Source organism: Solea senegalensis, linkage group LG9 (genome assembly GCF_019176455.1).
Source record: "Solea senegalensis isolate Sse05_10M linkage group LG9, IFAPA_SoseM_1, whole genome shotgun sequence".
In the NCBI taxonomy this organism is placed as follows: Eukaryota; Metazoa; Chordata; class Actinopteri; order Pleuronectiformes; family Soleidae; genus Solea; species Solea senegalensis.
In genome coordinates this window covers 7,231,174-7,253,149 of record NC_058029.1, presented here as the reverse complement: position 1 = coordinate 7,253,149, position 21,976 = coordinate 7,231,174, and the positions used below count along the sequence as shown (strand labels likewise).

Genomic DNA, 21,976 nt, shown 5'->3' with positions numbered 1-21,976 from the left:
ACCCTATCATGTGCTTTGTATTCTAATTGTAACCAGTCATTTGCTCTCTCATCATCCTCCTCCTCTTCCTCACATATACGTTTAGATTGAATTTAGATTGTGCTAGAGATATAGAGAATTATTATTTAATTTATTCAGATATTTTTGTGGTTATTCGTTTCATTTTCTTCGTACTCTGGTCAAAATTCCTGGCACATACAGTAGAGCAGAACTGTATCACCTGAAGACGCTTGTGAAGCACTCACTGGTAGCACACATACCGGTTTGAGAACCATGGTTTTTAATCTTTAAAATAGAAAATACATGAATTTCCACTTACAAACAAGACGCCATACTCCAATTTCAAATCATAGATGCTCTGTGCTTCAGTCAACTTTTTCAGCTTTTAATATTAAGGTTTTTCTGAAGGCAGTGTGATTGGTCTTGGCGATTGATTTTTGTCTTCTGCTGTGCCATCGCCTCTGCTCTAATACAGTGACAGGGTTTGAGCAGCGAGGAGGCAGAAGTTGCAGTGAGTGTAATGTGCTGTCAAGACGGAGCTGCAGCAGATGTTGGACTCGCTAAACACCGGTTAGGGGCCATTTAGCAGCTGCAGACCTGCTGTTTGGAACTGGTGACCCAACACAGCACTCACACTGTGGCCACATATGTCTATGCAGGCAAACACACACTCAACCAAAGGGCTGCACGTCTGCTGCCCGTACACTCACGCTCCACATATCTCATCCCCGCAGAAACATTAGACATGTTCACCTGTGCAGCGTCTTACCAAAACAAGGTTTATTGGATAAAATCTCAAAGCACAAAACATACTTTATCTATGGCAAATATGGCATAACTTGATACTCAAGGCGTTTACAGTATAAATCCTCCATTTTCAGCAAAAGAGCCTCTGTTTACAAAAGCGTTTTCAGCGAGGCTTTCCAAACAATACTGCTAGATAATGGTACTTTTAAACCAATATGTACGCTCCCTTTACAAACGGAAAAAAGACGGAAAACTAGGCTAACGGATACATTCATGATGTGATTCTCGTTCCTGTATAGAAATAAAAAAACTCTTCGTTCCAGCATCGCTGTGTACACAGACGATTCCAGCATTTTGTTTTTGTTTTTTGGCACCGAGAGCCAAACATGTTTACATAAGTTGTATGGGCCCTCATTAAATGGGATGTACACGAGCAAAGGGATATTACTACACAAGGTTGCTATTTATGAAGCACAAATATTGATGACAGAAAGGAATACTGACTAAAAAAAACATTTCACAGTAAAAACACATGACACAGTTGAAGCTAGAGATACGGGGAGTGTTCCGACAGCTGAAGTATACAGACAAACGGACAACGTGTCTCAAACACCTCGTCTATATAATTACATAACATTTAACAGTCATCGTCCATCAAATTTGTCGTAACCCAAAAATATATTGAGATATTCTCCGGCACTGATTGCATCCCTTTAGTGTTCCCTATCGAACACTGATTTATTCTTTTTTTTTTTTTACTAACTTGACAATGTCTTTGCAGTATTTGGATCGGTACAGTATCAGCGTGCATCTGCATTTAACTAAAGAAATTATAACATATTTAAATAAAACACACAGAGGTGTTCTTTTAAAAGACAGCACTTAACGGCCAAAAGTATTAGGACACTACTGTCGTCACTTCTCTTCCCAAAAATGATATGCAACTATTCACAAGGACCATCGGTTCACTTATACGCTATTTAAATAACGATACCATTTTTATTTTCTTGTACATAAAATAGACTCTCGGAGAACTAAAATCTCTTGTCACACTCTTCAGGCGGCGTCATAAGAGCTCTGCCTTCAGGCTTGGTGGTGCTTTCAGTGGAGAAGGCAGCCAAGCCTCGTTTTCAGCGTGACTATTCTCTTGTGCTACCACATCTGTTGGTTACCCGTGGGAAAAGGCCTTTATTAAAAGATAATGGGATCAGAATCAAAAGAAGATTGATTTCGATAAGGTAATTCATTTGGTTTCTGCCCCCTTACTTCCACTGACGGTGCATCTTAATACTGTTCCCCTTTTCTATACAATAGTTCCTGTTTTTGGACAGATCAATGAAGGAACATAGAGCCATCAACTCAGCTACATCCAGCACTTCTGAAAGGAGCGGGAATGTCGGCTGCAAGCCAAGTCTCATCACCCTGGTCGGACCACATTTAATGCTCCCGTCTCTTGTGACTGAATAAGAGCAAATCCCTGCAGCCAGGTTCAGACAGCACACTGTGTATGTCCACAGTGGGAAGTTTGGCTCATTTTGTTTAATGACACAAAAGCACAGAGACTCTTAAAAAAAGGGGTGACGGAGACAGAAAAAGGCAGCACGATATACACGTGTGCTGGTATTTTTGCCTAATGGAGGCTCTCTTTAAAAACAAGGCAATCTGATATGAACATGATGAGGATTGCATGTTTTGAAACTGATCAATTCTCCACTGCGTCCGTATGTAAATCTATAAACACTGAGTCGATACTTGACATTCAGTGAGCTTGCATGAACATACTTTACTGCGGTTACTATCCTGTGTTCTAAGTTGACAGCTCATCTTCTTAAACGCATGAAAATAATCTAATTTAAAGATGATTATTTGCATAATAAAATAACCAGATTCCAGCTTGGATTCTTTTTTTTCTTAAAAAAAAGCTCTGCCTGAGGTACAAGTGGAGATCTAGAACCTGTAGTCCCTCCATTCAGTCTGTTGTGCCTCTCCAGCAGCTCATGAGTAAGAATGTGGATTTCCCTTTTTTTTGCCGGTCTACAAAAACAATGTCTGGGTTAAGGAGGGATTGTTGAGATTTGCAGACCCTCGCTGTAGCAGGAGCTGACGTGATAGTTTACGCCATGGTGTACCCGTAACTTCCGCAATGCAGAGCGACCAGCAGTCGGTCTCTCAGGACCTCTTGACTCGGGTATTCCGGGAGTTTCAGCATGTTGATACTGTGGATAGGGAGAGGAAAAAGTGAGTTGGGTTGTGTGGAGGGTGGAGGGTGGAGGGCACGGTCAGTGCTGTGTAGCAGTGTGGCCATGACAGCTCATGTGGAGCCATTGGAGGAGAGCTCAAATGAATTGCCTGATGCACATTCCACCGCGCAGCGATATACGTGAGTGACACTACCTCATGTCTCTGAAGAGACACACTGCCCTCTAGTGCTCAGTCACATTCACCTCTGTGGAGGCTGGAGGCTGACTTGCACTGCGTCTTTAAGTCTGTGCAAGTCATTCCTTAATCTTTAACACAGTGGAGGGGGAGAACACGAGGGATCATTAGAATGCTTAGTTTCTTCCAGGGAAGAATAAATGTTACAGCTTTGGTGCTGTGTTGAGCGTCCTTGGCAGCGCGGTAAAAGCATGGCACTGAGCCAGAGTAGTAAGACCAACTAAGCTCAGTGTGTAACTACTGTGAGCAGTTTAAGACCCAGAGGAGGCCAAGTCCAAAGAAACACAACAGCGTCAGTGTGTGGTGTTGCTGTTAATCCCAGTGAGAGTCTGGTGTCTTTGCGGCCGCCACAAATAAGCCATGAATCAAATGATAATCGACTACTTAATGAGTCTATTCAACTATTTATAAAATCTAATAATTGGTTTGAGTGTTTCTTTGTTTTGAATGGTGCAGTGGTTAGCACTCTTGACGTTGACCTGGGTTTGCAACCCAATTGGGGTTTGCATGTGTGGGTTTTCTCCAGGTTCTCCAGTCTCCTCCCACAGTCCAAAAACATGCAGATTTTGGGGATTAAGCAAATTAGACACTCTAAATTGACCATAGGTGTGAGTGTGAGAGTGGATGTTTGTCTCTATGTGGCCCTGTGATGGACCATAACCATGGTGACCTAACCATGGTCTACCCTGCCTTTCACCCTTTGTCAGCTAAGACTGGCAACCTCTTATGTGGAGGATAAAGCAGTCGAAGGTGAGGTGGGGAAAACCATTCTCGAATCACAGCTTCTGTATTATTCTGTTTGTTGTTTGCTTTTCTTTGATTTGTGGACCAAAACAAGACATTTGAGTAAATTTTAAGGTATGGGAAACACTAATCAACACCGTTTTCTGGTGTTTTATGAATCCACCTGACAAATGACTCAACATTAATCAGGGAAATTATAGTTGCAGTAGCAGTAATTGTCATAAATAACCCACTCTGGTTGTAGAAAAGGTGATGAATGGGTAAGACTGGATCTATTTAAAGTAGTTCCTCTGAAAAGAAAGGAGTCTTAAGTTGTAATTATATGTCATGCACACATGATTACATAGTTATTTTTTAAATACTACCAATGAAATTATTATTTTGGTTTTACATGGCAAAGATGCACAAAGGAAAATGGTAGCTGCCCTTTAAGCAGTCCATCAAATCCAGTACAACAGAAGATCATTAAATAAGTACAACAGTTTAGAAAAGACATTACCAGGTGCTCGAGGTAGGCAGTAGGTTGGTGGTGAATGGCAATGCAGCAATGGTGAATTTTTGCAAACCACTACCACCCATCAAGTAGGCAAAACCTCCATGAGGGACCCTGGAACTGATAAAGCAAGAATACTTTATTCCAACAAACATTCACACTTTGTAAATGAAGATTATAACCATTTAATCTCAGAATCTGGAGCTGAGGGACAAGATTTGGGGACCAGAAGTGTTCCGATTTCCATTTTTTTGGCATTTGTTCGGATTTATAAAGAGATAGCATTAATAGGGATGAGCGAAAAGCTCGGTAGCTGTGGGGGGGTGAAATAATGCGATCATAATTTAGATGTCGCCTGTCAACTAAAACTTAATTTTCTTGTCAGACTGTAAACGGTAAATGGCTTAGTCAGCAGACGATGTGTGTGGCTGATGTATTCTGAGATAAACACAGCAGACAAACCTTCCAGTGACAAACTGAAGAAGAAGAACCCGTTCCTCCTGGGTCAGGCTCTTCACCACCTCCCAGAACCACTGCAACAAAAAGAAGGTGGGGTTATGAGATGAGCCAGATGAAGAGACGTTATTCAATTAAGTATTGTGGAATTATTCCACCTAAATCAATCATCTTCTTTATCCTAATCAAAGAAATAAGATAATACAAGCATTTGATTTTAATCAGAAAAACTGTTCTCATATATAGTTGATTTGACTAAGATCAGAATCAGACGCGATGACTATGAAAAATAATAAAGAAGAACAATAAACTGGCCTTTTTCATTCAAAATCAAATATGATATCCATATACTAGTGAATTTTTACAATTTGCAGTTCTAAAAATGACACGATGCTGGATGAGTAACAGCTAGAAACTTCAATGTCAAGTGGTAAAGATCCAGTGTGTGGGCAGTGGGAACATCTGGCACTCAAACTATTCATATACTGTACACAAACTGTACATAAACACAGACACAACGAGATATTCTTAAAACACATGGAAAATAATATGTTCTGAAAATTAGAAAGATTATATGTAATCTATAATGGGAGAATTATTTAAAAACCTTTAACTCTTTCTACAGGCAGGCATTGAAGAGAGGTTTTACATTAATTAAAATAAAATAAAAAGATTCTCCTCCTTGTCCACATCTCTATAAACCCAGATAATTAATGTGTGGGACATAATTATTCAGTCTCAAAGTATTCAGTCCATGTCAGGCTGGTAGAAGAAAGAGCCCACCTGGATGACGGGCTCCTGAGTGTCATAGCCACTGGTGTATTCAGTGTTCCTGTACCAATCCTGCACATCAATCTCTGGCATTCCTGACAGCAGCAGCTCCTGTAAAAACACACACACACACACACGTTTTGAAGAAACACAACACACTAAGAGACGGATAACAAACGTCTAATCATCTATTCAAATAAATTGTATTTTAAAAGGTTCAGGTAAAACTCCTGTCCTCTGTTTCCCTGCCTTAAGGAAATCTAGTCCTTGACAAAAGACTAATTAGAGAGTGCTTCACAGTGGTCACTTTGGTGAAAGGAATTGGTGACGACTTCCTTCGCTGCAAAGCAACATTAAAAAACAGGAAAGAGTCTAAAAGAAAGGAAACAGGAGTCAATATGGGCAGAGCTTTTAAGAGATAGATCGACTTGGGTCATTTGTTGCATATGAAACCATTTTTCTAGCAAGTCTACCTCCTACAGCTTTAAAATGTGGTTGAAAAGCTGGTTACAAATGGACAGACTTTCACTAACGCCTCCTACAGCCTCCGATTTCAGCAATCTTGTACCATTCATCATAAGTCACTCTGTGCGACATGGACCTGTTAAACGTGGCTAAGATGTCAAGAAGGACGCATACGGATGCACGATTCTCACACTGTCTAATTGTAGGCTAAGGTGCAAGTCATCAGCTGTGTCATCAGCTACATCATCAGCTACAAAGTTGGTAACTTTATTAGCACGTAGCAGCTGAAGAAGATGAATCACGCTCTGCATTTTTCTCTGTTCACATGAACAGAATGATTGCTAAAAAAACAAAAATGGTGTTATTCTGTTTATGTTTTTTCTCCATTGCGTTTGATTTTCTTCATGCTTCTTTTGATCAATACATCATTTCATGTTGCATTTCCAGTAGCTAGTCAGTAGACACAGATCATAGCAGCGCACACACACTGTGAGCTGGTCATCCAAAATTTCTGACACGGCCTTTGGTCACAAGACCATGACAGCGGCCGTCTTTGAACCTCTCTCCCAGTGCGATGTTGGACCCATGATCAAAAGATGGCCACAATAGTTTCATATGGGCTGAAAGGGCTGACCCCTTTGCCTCAAAATACTGTTTTCACCGGCTTAACTTATAATAGAACTCATCTAAATCATATTTACTTGTATATGATGTCAATTTAGGTCAGTGATGGTATACAAGCTTAGTCGGGAGCCAACAAAAGAAGCAGCACTGTGGTCTTTGGACTGACAATAACATAAAAACTATCCATCCTTATCCATTCCAATATTATTTTTTAATATTCTATAACAGTCTTAGTGGCTAAAAAACCTTCAATGTAAGTATGCCGAGCCACTCTCGGTGGGTTTTGTGAACACTGAGGAAGCTTAAGGTCCATTAAGGTTTCAGGACTGTTATTATAAGGATTTCTTTCAAACTATTTGCAGCAGCAGATTAATCTACATTTGGAGCTCTGGTGGGTATTTGGGACAACAGGACGATGTATGCGATATTGAGTTAAAATTAACCACAGTGTGTGTGTGTGTTCATGGTGATGTATCACTCTGTACAGCAGTGCATCTCGCTGATGTGTTTTTTTTTCTTTAGTTATTTAAGGACAACAATGGAGCTTTATTGCCCAGAGGAATGAGATATATGAGACTGTGGATACAACTTTACCTGTTAGAATTAGAAGGGTTCATTCATTGTTACTTTGCCTCTTTGCTCAAACTTTTTTTATTGTATTTTCTCCATTTAACTGTTGAGAGTTCAGGCAGAGATTTAAGGGTAGGGTCGGTGAGTAAGTCATACATCCCATCCATTCCTGTGAGTCCACTGGTCAAAGCACGACCCAAAGCACTGGACGTGTGTAGTGGACCTGTGAATCTTGGCATGTTCTCTGCCATCCTTCCTGTGACTCACTCACTAATCTTTGGCTGTCGTCTCCGCTTCAGCAGCATAGCCCCGATGATTAGCCACCACAATAAAACAGGCTACTGGTTTGTTTTGAACGTTTCCTCTTAACAAGTCTGTTCACGCTTAACAATCTGCAAGGTCATTCGAAAGATTTTTAACGTCAACGTTAATTCTACTATGACTTCAGGACTTCAACATTAAAGCCAGTCACCTTTCACCAGTGACCAACTTTTACTGTTGTGGCTGAACTCAAGTTCAGCGAGAGCAAAGTATGCCGGTCAGTGAGTGTACAGGTACGCCTGTAACATCCATGAGTATATTACAGTATTATGAGGGCTACAGACAACTATTGGGACATGAAGAACATTTTAACAAATGAGATACAAGTTGTTTCAGACAACAAATTCAACAAATTGCAGACCACAGCTCTAATCATATCTTTTTTAAGCCTCCGATAGGGTAGCTAGTTTTTAATTTGGCACAAAGACATCTCGCAATTTTGTCTTAGTCCCCTTTATGCTTCTTTATGTTGTGGGTTTTTTTTTCTATTATGGATCAAGAAGAAGCCTAAGAAGATTCAAGATTCAGTGTGCCAACACCATTTCCTCTTTTACAACCAAACATGCTGCATTCATTGAGTGCATTGACTTCTTGAGTCCTGCCCAAAAACCCAGCAAAGAAAATGAAGTGAGCTTTTAACTTCAGGTAATGTCCTGTTTGATCGAAATGAAGGCTCTTGAGGCAACTGGCAGTGAGACTGAACCAAGTTTAGAAAGAAAGAAGTACAGAAAGAAAAAGAGAAGAACAAGCACCTGACTGTCGGACCACAGTTCTGTTCATGGCGAGGATACTCTGACTGCTTGAAGGAACAAAGAGGAGAGCAATAGCTATTGTGAGTGACATGATGCTCATCACCTGTTAGACCCAGGAGTGGGTAAACCAGAAAGCAGACGCATCTGCCAGTTAACTGCTTCAATGTTGAGCTGTGTGCATTAATGATGCACAGATACGCACAGATACCATTAATTAATTTGCCTGATACAATAACAATGTTTAGTTTGTTCGTTTTGTTGTTGCAGTTTTTGCAGCAAGGACACAAAGAAATCTTCATTATAACCATCTTAGCTCTTCATGCCATCCTCTGAATATTCACAAATGTATTAAATCACTGTTTACACTACCTCAATACAGCTTTAGAACCCTTTTAACCCCTACTATTAAATTAAAAGTTTGTTGTTGTTGTTTTATGGATACGTATCCAGATACATATCTGTGTCCATGTCAACTAATGTCATCTTATTTGCTGATAAGCCTGTGACAGTCACTGAGGTGAATATTCTCTACAATATTATAAATGGTTATCTTCTGTGAATCCTCCATGATTTATCTAAATTATAAATCAACTTTTTATATACAATTTGCTGCCAACATTCTGAAAACAAGACAATGCTTGTTTTCAAAATACTCTGTGTTCTCTTCAGGGTGCATGACCAAGCAGCAATAATCATTGTGGCATCTACACAAAATGGCTGCACAATTAGTAGAACAATCAAAACTGCTTCTGTTGTTTTTATGTATATAATGTACATCTTGTGTATCAGACCACAAGAAGCTGGATTTCTAATTTCTAATACTGCCATCCTTATCCTCTAAAGTCTATGTGCAGAGTTGATACAGCTGAAAGGATGAGAGTGAAAAGGCTGCAGTGCTGTAAATACAGCAAACGGTTGTCCTCCAATGACAGCATGACCGAGGTATGTCCAACAAATCCAGGACGGGATAATCATCATGCTACACTATTGATCCTCGCAAGAGTGAGGACATGAAATCTGCCGACACACACAGAAAAGAAAAAAAAATACTCCCTCCCTCCTTAATGGAGGTGGAGAAGAGGGAGGGGCCTCAAGGTGACCCCTCCCAGAAAAGACAAGGCTAATCAATCCATGCATCAGGGCTGAACAGGGTGGCAGGCTCAGGAGGACAAGAATACAAACTCCAAAAGAGGACAGCAGAGAGAAGAAGGAAGGAGAGTTAGAAAAAGACAGCAAGGTCAGAGGAGGATGACTAACCAATTCGTATTCATCGAAAAGCTGGATGAGTGAGGGGGGGATGAAAGTGTGGAATCCTTGTAGGAAGGCGTTTATCTGAGGCTGGATGGCTCGTGTCATCCTCAGCTCCGTTACCAGCTGTACGTACTCGGCCTGAGAGAGAGAGAGAGGAGACACACACACACACACAATGATCAAAGTCCTCCAAAGATACTGATGGGTAAAATGAAATGGGCAGAACTCATACATAGTTATTTTTTTTCTGCTCCTGTTGGACTGTTCTCTGCTTACTAAACAGTGCCATCTGCAGGGCGCCTGCAGCTCTGCACTCTCTAATTAGGACTCCTCCAGGCAAAAAGCTGCAGGAGCAGGATCAATCGATCATACAAAACCAAGTATGATGGAGTGGAACACTTATTAATGCCACCTTCAGCCACACTACTGCAGTGTAACACCACGAATATATTCAAAACCTTTACGTCTATAACTTAAACTCAGGGATTATTAAAAAAAAAGAAGAAAATATTACACAAAGATTTTTTTTAACAGTAGATCAGGAAATATGGCTCAAATTATCACAACGTCAATGTATTTGATTAATAACATAATGAGAATGATTAAAAAAACTAAATATTTTTCCACGACTGCAATAAAAGCAAGTGACAAATAATACTGATGATTAAAAATGAATAAAACAGTGATGGAATGATTCCACTAAATAAAACACAAGCAAAGTAATACATAATTTACTGAAGAAGAGCAGTTCATAAAAAAGGTTGCTTTTGAAAGAATATTTAAGAGATGAAACTCTGATGTCCTCGGGCAAGTCATTCTGAAGACTCTGAGCTGTAAAAGCTCTGTGACCTCTGTGGTCTCACTCCCAAGTCTAGATCATCATTCTAATGATCTCCAGAAATTGTACAGGACATGACACAAACCAAAGTTTTGAAATATAACTTGGGGGCAAGACCTCCCTTGGATTTACAAGTAAGAAGTGGAATCTTGTACTCGATACAAAGAGTAACAGGAAGTCAGTTCATGGAAGTCAGGTACAGGGGGATGTAGTCATGATTCAATGCGTCAGGTATAATTCTAGCAGCTGGGTTCTGGCTGAAATCGAGGATCTGATGTCCTTTATCCTTGGGATAAATGCAGGAGTGTAATCTGTGGTACTGTGTATAATCCTTATTCTGCCAACAATCCATACCATTTACATTGTAAAGTTTTTTTTTTTTATGTTAAACTCCCTGTTGTTTACACTACATTATGCTTTACAGTAACGTGTATGCTCCTGTAAATACAGAAGATGTTCCCACGGTCAGAGTAATTAAGGATCATCAATAATGTATCTCACCGCTTAGCATGTTAATGGTAACTGACCTTGTTGTCCTGAGTGACCAGGATGCTCGTCCCTCCAGGTTTCAGGGGTACTTCCTCCATCGCCCCAAACACGTCCGTCTCTACAGAGAAGGTGAGCTCCAGACCAAGATCGCTGATGTCGTTGTCCAGGATCCACTGCAGGTTCTTTGCGTACTCTGGATCAATGGATGATACATCCTGGTAGCTCACTGGGATACCTGGGAAATGCACACCAAATTGAACAAGAGTAAGGGAAGTCATGTTTACAGGATAAAGGAAGTTATGTTGTACTAAAGTACTAAGTAGTAGCAGTAATTAGCAACAATAAAGGCTTTAAAGTAATGTCTTATTGTCCACAGAAGAGCTGTGTGCAGAGATAAAATGGCCTGCTGTCCACTCGTTCTTTCTTTCTTACCCAGTATGTGTTTGTAGAAGGAGCGGGTGAAGTAGATGTTCACCAGCTGTCGGTGGTACAGAGCCAAACCCAGGATCTGACCCGCAAACTGGAAGTAGTTCAGATGGTCTGGGTTTACCGAGGAGTTACTATTAGGCTGAAAAGTGGTTCCTGTACAGTGCACACACACAAACACACAGGTTTATTGCACATGACAAAAAATGTGCTTGTCACACTGAATGTAAATGAAGGAAAATATCAGGTACCATCAGCTGACTGAGTGAACAGAGCATAGTCTGGGTTGATGATCTCATTAGACAGGATGTCAAACCACTCCCGCACCACACCCTGACCCTGAAACACACACACAGAAAAGGATTAAAACAGACGTGGGACTGAATAACTGCTGGTTCATCATAGGTTTGATTACCAACACCTTACCATCCCTTCCTCGCCATGGAAACGAACAGCAATGCCCTGTTTGAGTTTCTCGTTAGTGGACTTGGAAACCATTTCACAGCTGCTCCTGAATATGGAGTCTGTTAGATCAGAAGAATAAATTCAGGGGTGTAATACTCTACTTGTTTTATTGTTCCATATTGTTTTGGTCAAAATATACGCCGCGTATGCTCCTGAGAACATTTCACATTATGATATGGATATGGATCATATTGATGCCTCAAGTTTTTTCCTTGGGTATTTTTAAAGGTCCAGTGTAGTAGAATTGGTGACATCCAAACAGTGAGACTGCAGAATGTAACAAATTGAAGACTCTTCTGCTAATTTACTACATCAATAGCTTCATATATAAGATGTATGTACAGTATAGACCTCGATAATACAATGGCAACTTTTTTTACATTGTGATAAGGCCATTTGATAGACATCAGATTTATATAATTTACTGATGAATGACTGGTTAATCTGGTACTTTTCTACATGACATACTTGTCTGACTTCATAGTGATGTCATGATGAATTAATTATAGTGCATAATACATAACATATGCTCCTTAAACTCATTCTGTGTCTCATTCTGACAAGGCGACATGATGTTAGAGAGTGCACATTGGTTAAATGACTCCACAGTTATGTTGTCTTGATAGCCGACAGTGGTGTTAACAGCTTGTACCTCTGTGGATGAGGAGGATGTCATTCTCGTTGACCGGACGATGAACCATGTCTGAGTCCGGCTGGCCTGCCAGTAAATGCTCATAGAACCACTCACAACGATCCTTAAAGGGCTGAGAGGGAAAACAAGACTTCATACCACATGCCACTGCACAGGTCTTCATCTAATTATCACTTTCACTTCAATGCCCTGACTGGATTTTTCAGCCTCCACTGGTGCCTCGGTGAGCCTTCAGTTCTGAAATACAAAGATCTATTTGCATAATACCGCACATGTCTTTGTTCTCTAAGCACTGGAGGTAGAGTGAAAGATGAGAAAGAACATCCTGTGCGTTCCCAGTGAAGAATCAGGAGATGGAATCAAATTCGCCAGGTTAAAGTCTACAATTTAAACAAAAGCCTGCTCCTAGGCAAGTCACAATCCACGGGTAACGAGGCTCGAACGCTGCACTTCAAATGCGAACACTGACAAGTAAATGAACAGCACTTTAAATTTATGAAGCCATATAAATGGAACTGAAGACAAGGGGGTATCTCTGTGGTTCTAACTCAGTTAAATGAAGCTGAAGTGAAGACACAGGACTTTCAAAGTCACTTTCTAAATTGTCCCTAAAGACACAAACAATGAGACCTAGAACAACTTCTTTAAGGGCGGAAATAAAGACAAATAATGTGAAGAATAATTTTGGAGTCGCAGTGGCGTTTACACACGAGAAATACAGTAATAAGAATATTTCTTGTAAAACAATGGCCACATTTTACTTAACTTAACACTGCAGGAGATGGGATTACTATAAAAAGACTCATCTCCATCTCATTAAGTACTAACATTGGAATAGAGGGGGCTCTCTGTCCCCTCTGATCCCCTCCCAGCACAAGAACAATGACAGACATAGGAAGATAACCTTTGAAACACTGCACCCAGACTGGCATGTGTTTAAATGCATTTAATCTTTTTAAGGTTGCTTTGCAGAACAGTCCGTTGTTGCAACATTTCCAATGGACATGTACGTGCAGCTGCTTCTTCTTTAATATCTATACTATTCTTCCTCCTCGGTGCAAACCCATGGGTGTGATTACTTTGTTTTGCAATGTCAGAAAATGTGCATCGATAACAGGATGTTATCTCAGAGGTATATGGCTCCAATAGTTAGGATGATTTAAAGCCAGTCCTCATCGTTAATAGCCATAGCTCACAACAAAAGAGCTCACAAAAGGACTTAATGACCGTGAGCTGTTGACTTGCTTAAAGCTGAAAATAGTTACAGCCATCAGAAAATAGTTCCAGCTATTGATCAGGTCAAACTAACCATCTATAACTGGAGACTAATTAGTTCTCTGATTATTTTCCATGGAAGTGGGATCCCAACTAAGACCATTTGAAAAAGAACAATGCAGAATGATCAATAAATTACAAAAACAACAACAAAAGTGAGACAAACTGCAGTGTGGCATACAACAAGAAGGCCATGGCCGGAAAACATTGAGAAGCTTCTACTCTCCACTATGTCTTACCTGGCCCTTAATGATATGCATGAAGCGTGACATCAGCTCTGGACACTCCAGCAGGAAATGGAAGTGGTTAAAGATGATCTTTGGATTCCTGGAAAAACATGGACCGGGAAGTGAGAGAGCAAAGAGACACGAGTTCAAATAAATGAAGAGGAGAGAAGATGCCGGATCAATAGCCATCATCTATATACACTGTGTGAGAGGGTTAATGCATGGCAAGGGGGCAGCATCGACTCACCTGGTTACAAAACACTTGAGCACGTCGTCGTGCTTGCAGACAAACTCGATGAAGCGTGGGGAGGTCATTCTGGGTGAGGAGAGACGTGAGGTATGAGAGGAGGGACAACAGCAACAGTTCTGCAGCAACATCGGAGAAAGGAGAAAAATCAACGTGTCCACAAAGCCGATGGAAAGCAGGGTGATACGAACAATAAAACACAATTAATCTAATTACATATCACTATAAACCTGCAGAGGAGATTAAATAAAGAGAGATTCAAGTGGGAGAAAACAGGGGGTAGATGAGGTGAGCTGGTAGCAGTGTTGTACTGTATACTGCACTGATAAATTGATAAAATAAGCTACTATGCAGTGCTATAAAAACCCTATGTGGTCATATGTATATGGAAATAATGTTGTTGTAGGAGCGCTCCCAGAATGACTGACGTTGTGCATACATCTCAAATGACACTGGCGCATTCCTACCTGGTATTAACATCTGATCACAAGTGGACAGCTCGAGTTGGACAGTTCCATACCCGAATGGGTCTCCTGTGACCACTTGTAATCTAATCTTACTTCCCAACTCTACATAGAAATACGTTCTCATCATCCTCATTGTGACCTCATTTTGACATTTCTAACCAGTGTGACCATAGAGGTCAGGATACACACCTGTATGTGCAAATGTCCAACCTTGTTAGGTATCATGTTTACTTATGACAGATGAAAGCTGAGCACAAACCCTTGTGGCATCTGACAGGAGCAGCACATGTAGAAGGCCTGGATCACCGCACTGAGCCGACTGGCCGTCATGGAGATGACGTCCTCACCGTCAGGGTAAACCTCTGTTTCCATGACAATTTGAGGGTCCAGCAAGGAAGGAAGCTTCTGTGTGGAGCCAGACTGGTCGACCTCACACTGTTTGAGAAGCAGAGAGGCGATCTCACTGCTGGAGGAGGAGGAGGCAGACGGGTTCTGCCTATTCCTGTCCAGCTCTGTGGAGATGAGCACCAGCCACTCCTCCAGTGAGTGCCACAGCAACTCCAGTGGCTGCACAGTGAGAGGGAGGAAGGGAGAGATGCATAGGGTCAAAGAGGTGTCTGCTGGTTTTATTGAATTGTTTAACTTTATCTATAATAAATAGAATAAAAGTTCTGACTCCATGAGAGTCACTGTTAAGCACATTATCACAATTGGCAGACATGATACATATAGTATTTTCTTACTTAGCTTGTGTTGAAAGAAATTAATCAAATTCATTTAATTTGATGGTTTAGCCAACAGCAAATATTCTCAGATAGTAATTTTAACTATAATCATGTTTGACATCATCATAGTTATTTTCCATTTTTGTCATGGATACAAAATTATTAAATGTACCATGAATTCATGTGTGTGGGTGAACCTAAATTCTATCCAAGCCCACCGAAGCTGTAACAGTGGCAATCATTTGGGACATTAATCATCAGAATAAATAATCAGAGTGGGAGATGGCATTTAATAGCTCAGCTGCATTGGCAGTAAGTTTAACTGATTATGAGATAACAGGCTATACAAACTAAGATCATATCTTTAGACTTAGAGTATTTATTCTTTTCAATTTCTTCATCCATACATTTTCCAAGAGCAGAAAATTAGTATTCAAGGACTGTGTTCAGAACTTCCACTAACCTTAAAGACCTGACTGCGAGCAGTCTTGTTGCCGTTGTAGCCCATGTCGTTACTTGGCGATGAAGGCCCGAGGCAGAACACGTGGCAGAAAATCCGAACTATTCTCAGCAAACTCTTCATCTGAGCCTCATAACTACTGGACAGGCTGAGCGGGCAGAGGGGAGAGGGGCAACTGTTGTCAATACAAGTAAACTACAATAACTACGACACAGATGACAGATGCATGGTGTGTTTACTGTCCTTTTGGAATAATGGGAATCCTGAAACCTTGGCTAAGTTAATTTGGTTTGCAAAGTTTAGGAACACCAGGTACTGTATAGGTGCAGAGAGTTGTTTTATATCTTGACGTGTCAGTTAACTTTGAAGCTGCTGGACTTAGCTGTGCTAAGCTAGGCTGGCCACACTTTCACTCCCGATTTGTATCGGTGAAAGAAGACAGATATTATTAGGAGGGTTTTCCAAATTACATGTAAACTGAAAACTAGCCTTTATCATTGACATCACAGACTTAAAAACCTTTGCCACATGGTGCAAATGTGCTGAAGGAGCGGTGCCTCAAATATTTAAAATAAAATGTTCAATATTACAATATACCTGAGGAGCTTGTGTCCGTTGGTTGTAGCCACTTCAGCAAGACTGGTCAACATCCTGTGGTAATTACTGTCATTCTGCTGAGAAACATGCTCCAGAACCTGCCTGAGCTAAACACACACATACACAAACACTCATTAGATATGTGTACACAAGACTTGAGTACAGAATGTTGAATGTGGAGGCAGAGTGGTCCCACTGTACCATACTCTCTTTCATTTCATCATTCTGTGTCATCTGAATGAGGGTCTGGAACAGTCTGCTGTGGTGCTGGATGAGAATCTCACAGGTCTCCCCATATCCACCCTAATGACCACACGGGAGGAACAGGGACCACAGGAGCTCAGCGTTAATCCAACACAACCACAAAGAGGAATAGAAGTTTGAGGAAATGAAAGTGCTCACCTGCACGCAGAGATCCATAGGAGTGATTCCATTCTTGTCAGCGAGGTATTTGGCACCTCGAGAGAGCAGGATCTGTGCGGTGTCTCTTTGGCCATGGCTACAGGAAAAAAAGACAAGTTTAAAAACAAGCTGAGTGAGAATATCACAAACCGCAGTACTTCAATGTGTTTTCATACTCATGAGTCTCATGCGTCTAAAGATATTTTTTTAATTAAAAGGAAACACATCCAACATCACCTGCAAGCAAAGTAAAGAGGTGTGGCTCCAGAGACGTTTGGCCGGTTGATGTCAGCACCACTGTCCAGGAGGCACAACACCGTCTGAGCAGAAACAACACACACACACATACACACACACTCATATTCTGCATGACTGCTCACAACAAATGAAACACTACATCATAAGCCTTTGATTTTCTGTGTGATTTTGAATCCAGTCCTTACCAAGTTGGTAATTTTGGATTCCAGTGATGGATGATACATAACTTTGTCGTCATAGAATTTCACAATTTATATCAATAAAGATTATTGGCTGAAATATTTCACTAATGCATATGTGTATATACTGTATATACAGTATTATGTGAGTGGCTCACAGTTTTGTGTCCATTCTGACAGGCTACATGTAAAGCTGTCTGGCCCATAGCGTCCTCCACATCAACGTTGGTCACATGCTGAACCAGATCATGGAGGAGCTCCGTTCGCCCGTTCACTGCCAGCCAGTGGATCTGCAGCAGAGGTTCACATGGACAAACATAGTCACTTCACTGACTACAGTTGTCGAGAATGATTTAATAAGAAATAATAAATACAGTGCTTTAAAAGACATAAACCACAGCCAGAGGATGAAAGCCCACTCACAGCAGTCAGTCCCTCATTGTTGCAGATGTTGACATCAGCATTGAATTCCAGCAGTTTACCCATGCACTTCTTCTGTCTGCAAGAACAGTGGAGGAAATTGTTGAGCAGCAGCATCAAACACACACATCAAGTTGTCATTTTTCTGTAAATTGAAAGAGTTTGCCACATGGCAATAGGGCACACAACACCTTTTGGTGGCCAACAATGAATGAACTTCAGATGTGAAATGCAGTGTGAGGCTCATACCCATTTCTGGCAGCAAGGTGCAGAGGGGTGCAGCCTGAGATGTCCTGGTAGTTTGGGTTGGCTCCTCTCTTTAGCAGCAGAACCAGACACTCCACTGATCCACAGCTTCACAAAGACATTGCACAGAGTCAATCTCATCAATAATAATAGAAACTTGCTTTCTCACTTTTTCTCCTGGAAGTATCAGCACTTTATTATCAAAATAAATAAACACATTAATGTCTAGTGTTTTATTCAATTATGTGTGAAAGCAAAATATTGGTGTTGTCTTTTGTTGCTACACAAGATGAAGGGTTATGTAGAGAATTGATGTAGTCCTTATTTCTACTTGACATCAGGAGGATAATAAATATATTAACATACTGCTATTTCTGCTCAGATCTTGAAAATAAAATTAAGACTTATTTATATCTCCTGTCTGTGAAGTTCCACAAAGTGTACATCTTTCTCGACGCCTCGCATCAACACACTAAAACCACATTACCATCACAAATAACATCCTTCTTTGTCCTTCCCTTTTATGAGTTACAGCTCAACTGGTAATGGATTCTTGTGGCTGATTTCTTCAGTGAATGGTTACGTTTGTATGTGTATTCTGGGCTAGTCTTATTGCTGTATGAGGTCAACAAAACACATTCAATGATTCTGATATTTTATGGTGTGGCAGCTGCTACAAATGCTATCACGCATCAACTACAAATAAATAGACATGTATGAAAAATTAACAATGCAAATCAAACCATTTCTTAATGATTTCACACCTTTACTTCCATCTGTAACGTCCTCTACCAACACATATGTACTGTCATTTCTGCAATAAGTTATTATCAGCCATTCTAGCTCTACTAAGAATACCCCACCATGTCCTCACACAACCATATGGATTCACTCAGACATATTTCAAATGCACTGGGCAGGAAGGAAGGACATGAGACTGCCAGCATTCACTTAGAACAGTGTGAACAATATCTTACTTGGCAGCAATGTGCAGCAGACTTCTCTTTACCCGTCCAAAGGCGTAGTTGACATCAAACTTGGAGTTGAGCAGTAACTCTGATACTGATCTTTAAGAGAACAGAATAGGGCAACATAATCATCTGGAGAGAAAAGCAACGAATACAATGCATGTTCGAAATAAACTAACACTGCTACCACTGCAAACAATACATATAATATATAAATAAAATAATAGTGATTTATTTTACATATCCAAAAAGGGGTGGGAAGAAGTACAACTTATTTAATCCCACCCCTTCTCTATAAAGTATTTACAACATTTATTTATCTCCCTCTTCATCTTACATTACTCTTTTCTTATTTCTATATAATGGTAAGACACACAGTGCTTACCTGTGCTGGTCAGCCATGACCATTGGCATAAGTGTGTAAACTGCTGTCTCATTGTCTGTGGAGGAACAAAAAAGAGAACTAAAACTATGACAACATCTGTACTGAGCCCATGTTTTATAACAGGGAATAGAAATAGAAAACAGCAACATGGAAAGTTCAGCAGTAGACACCCACTGAGCAGAGACTAGTGACAGAAATCCTTACTTTGATGTGCGAGTGTCTCTGAAAACCTTGTGGAAGATAAGCTACACACACTGATGTGATGTGAGGAAGACGCTACACTGTGATTTTGTATTCTACACTGAAAGTAGCCAAAAATACAAAAATACTGAATGATTCACTCTATTTTCACTCCAGAATAATGACGTGTGTCACTTCTAATGTTCACATTTTTTAGCAGTGAACCATCCTTCCTATGAAACTCCCCTAATGGGAGAACAGATGAGTCACTACAAGTGGATTTTTTTCAAAGAGCTGTCCCATGTTGGTATGTGTGTTATGGTGAACTCTATGGCAGATCTGTCGAGTCACACAAAGAAAGACTGACAGCAAAGGCTTCTCAAACAGCACATATTTTGTTATTATGTTACAGTTGAAAGAGCCATCCATCTGGACATGAACAGATGGATGACCTGCAACATCTGAAAACGGGCATCAGATCAGAATGAAAGGTGATTTAAGTAACTTTGAGAGTGCCAGGTGGGCTATAAATTTCAAAAACTGCCAATCTATTTTAATTTTCAGGGACAATCATCTCTGGGGTTCAAGGAGAATAGTCTAATAAAGAAAAAAAATGTCCAGTGAGCAGCAATTCTATGGACAGAACGCCTTGTTGATGCCAGAGGTCAGATGAAAATGGCCACACTGGTCTGATTGAGATGATTTTTGAGTCAACAGTGACTCAAAAGTACACTTGTTACAACCAAAGTGTGCAGTTTAGAAGATTATAGCTGAAAGCACAACATGTCAAATCTTGAAGCAGACAATAGCAGCAGCAGACTACACCAGGTGCTACTGCTGCCACTCTATCATGTACTCAGCCAGGACACCTAATAAAGTGGACTGTAAGTGTATTTTAAAGCATATTTTCACAATTATCGTAATAATGCAATATTGTGAATATTGTGGCAGGAAATGTTCACATCTCCCACTGTCTAATGACACAATGTTAAAACACATGAGGTTGTATATTGCACAGTAAACAGTGAGTATGTTTTAAGATGTTGTGCTGTACATAATCAGTGCAGTTCTTCAAATGGAGCCCTAGCTCTTTCTGTGTGTTGTTATTATGTGTAAGCAGGCAGCCATAGCCTCACTACAAACGCACTGTGTTATTATATGTGTCATAAACACATACCACTGCGTCATAGAAGTGGAGTGATATCCGCGTGTGTGTGTAACAGAGCAGGGCCAGTGTGCTGTGACAACTCACTATGACTCTATTTAGCATTATGAACAACCAGTCGGTGTCGTTACCTTCCGGGAGTTCTACGGTCCTGGCCCGGCGGAGGGAGCGGGTCAGCCGGTTGAGCTGTACGTTGAGCTGCTCCATCGCTCGTTCCATCATAGGTGAACGGTCCACTAGGATAAGCCTCACCCGTGTCAGGTTTACTTGTTGTTAATGTGACGGCGTCGGTCCTGGGCGTCGTCCATGAGCGCTGGCAGACGAGGAACCACTCCTCCGACACACAGTCATCTACAGTACACTTATTATTTTCCCTCTTGCCTCACAGCTTCGCTCATTCTCCTACAGCGGCTGCCCAGCCTCTGCTACTTCCTGTTATGATGACGTTCACACGCAAAGCACTGTGGGTGATGTGGTTTCTAAAGGTCATAACGGTCATTTCCGTTGGACAACCGCCCTCGTGTTTAGTTTTATTTAAAACACGTCACAAACCTTTGTTGTAGTTCGATGGAAAGATGGAAGAGTTCTAGACAGAGTTTCAAGGAACGTTCTGCTTATACCACAGTGAGGATAAGGAGGTGAGTTTTAATGTTTTAACTCATTAAGTGGATAATTGATGGGAAATGTTGACCGGTGGAACAGGCTAAAGATGAATTTACACTTAAAAAACGTTTACAGCGTGTAGACAGCTAGCCTGGAGCAGGTCAAAACAGTATATGGCTTAAGAAAGAATCATATACATTGAGACTGCAGTAAGAATGTAGATGACTTGAGAACAATAATCACACGTAATGAACATTTGTGAAATTAAGTACAAGCAAAGTACACAACAAAAAGTCCAGAAAACAGTCCAGAGTTCAGCAAAAGCACACCACAATGATTCACACATCAAGACACAATATAACACAACGTTAATAATACAATGTGAATTAATATGCACATTCATTTCTTTGACAGGATAGATAGATGTATCCATCCATGTGTCTTGATTTTCTGTATATTTTTTGCATATAAGCTCCACATTCATCCATCGTAATGTGATCAATGAAGTTCTTTGAATTTTAATTGCCTGTAAGTGTACCTAACATACATGGTACAAACACACTCTGGCCACAGGGAGACATCACACTCCATCAAATACTTAAATATCAATATTATAATAAGAATAAGAATAATAAGAATGATATAATATGAATGTCACACCATCAAAAAGCA

At 40.5% G+C, this 21,976-nt stretch overlaps 1 protein-coding gene across 1 annotated transcript; it reads right to left on the bottom strand.

Moving 5' to 3' along the window:
• Positions 1-758: 758 nt before the first annotated feature.
• On the bottom strand, positions 759-21,122 carry hace1 (HECT domain and ankyrin repeat containing E3 ubiquitin protein ligase 1). The gene is made up of 24 exons (XM_044034491.1): positions 20,833-21,122; positions 19,357-19,411; positions 18,981-19,070; positions 18,007-18,111; positions 17,761-17,836; positions 17,496-17,627; positions 17,138-17,220; positions 16,901-16,997; positions 16,700-16,801; positions 16,499-16,605; positions 15,905-16,049; positions 14,976-15,283; positions 14,250-14,318; positions 14,015-14,102; positions 12,501-12,612; positions 11,810-11,907; positions 11,635-11,722; positions 11,390-11,539; positions 10,996-11,192; positions 9,637-9,768; positions 5,660-5,758; positions 4,883-4,953; positions 4,427-4,540; positions 759-2,963 (listed from the first exon to the last, which is right to left on the bottom strand). The coding sequence occupies exons 1-24, from the start codon at positions 20,921-20,923 to the stop codon at positions 2,861-2,863; spliced, it is 2,712 nt and encodes a 903-aa protein (XP_043890426.1). The 5' UTR covers positions 20,924-21,122; the 3' UTR covers positions 759-2,860.
• Positions 21,123-21,976: the final 854 nt, after the last annotated feature.

Bases quoted from the DNA above. Each gene is read 5' to 3' on its own strand.
- hace1 (XM_044034491.1), bottom strand. From the start codon at position 20,923: ATGATGGAACGAGCGATGGAGCAGCTCAACGTACAGCTCAACCGGCTG. The intron at 14,319-14,975 runs GTTTGTGCTCAG...CTCCTCACCCAG, and splicing joins TCCTGTCAGATGCCACAAGG to AATGACCTCCCCACGCTTCA. The intron at 9,769-10,995 runs GTCAGTTACCAT...TCTCTCTCTCAG, and splicing joins TGGTCACTCAGGACAACAAG to GCCGAGTACGTACAGCTGGT.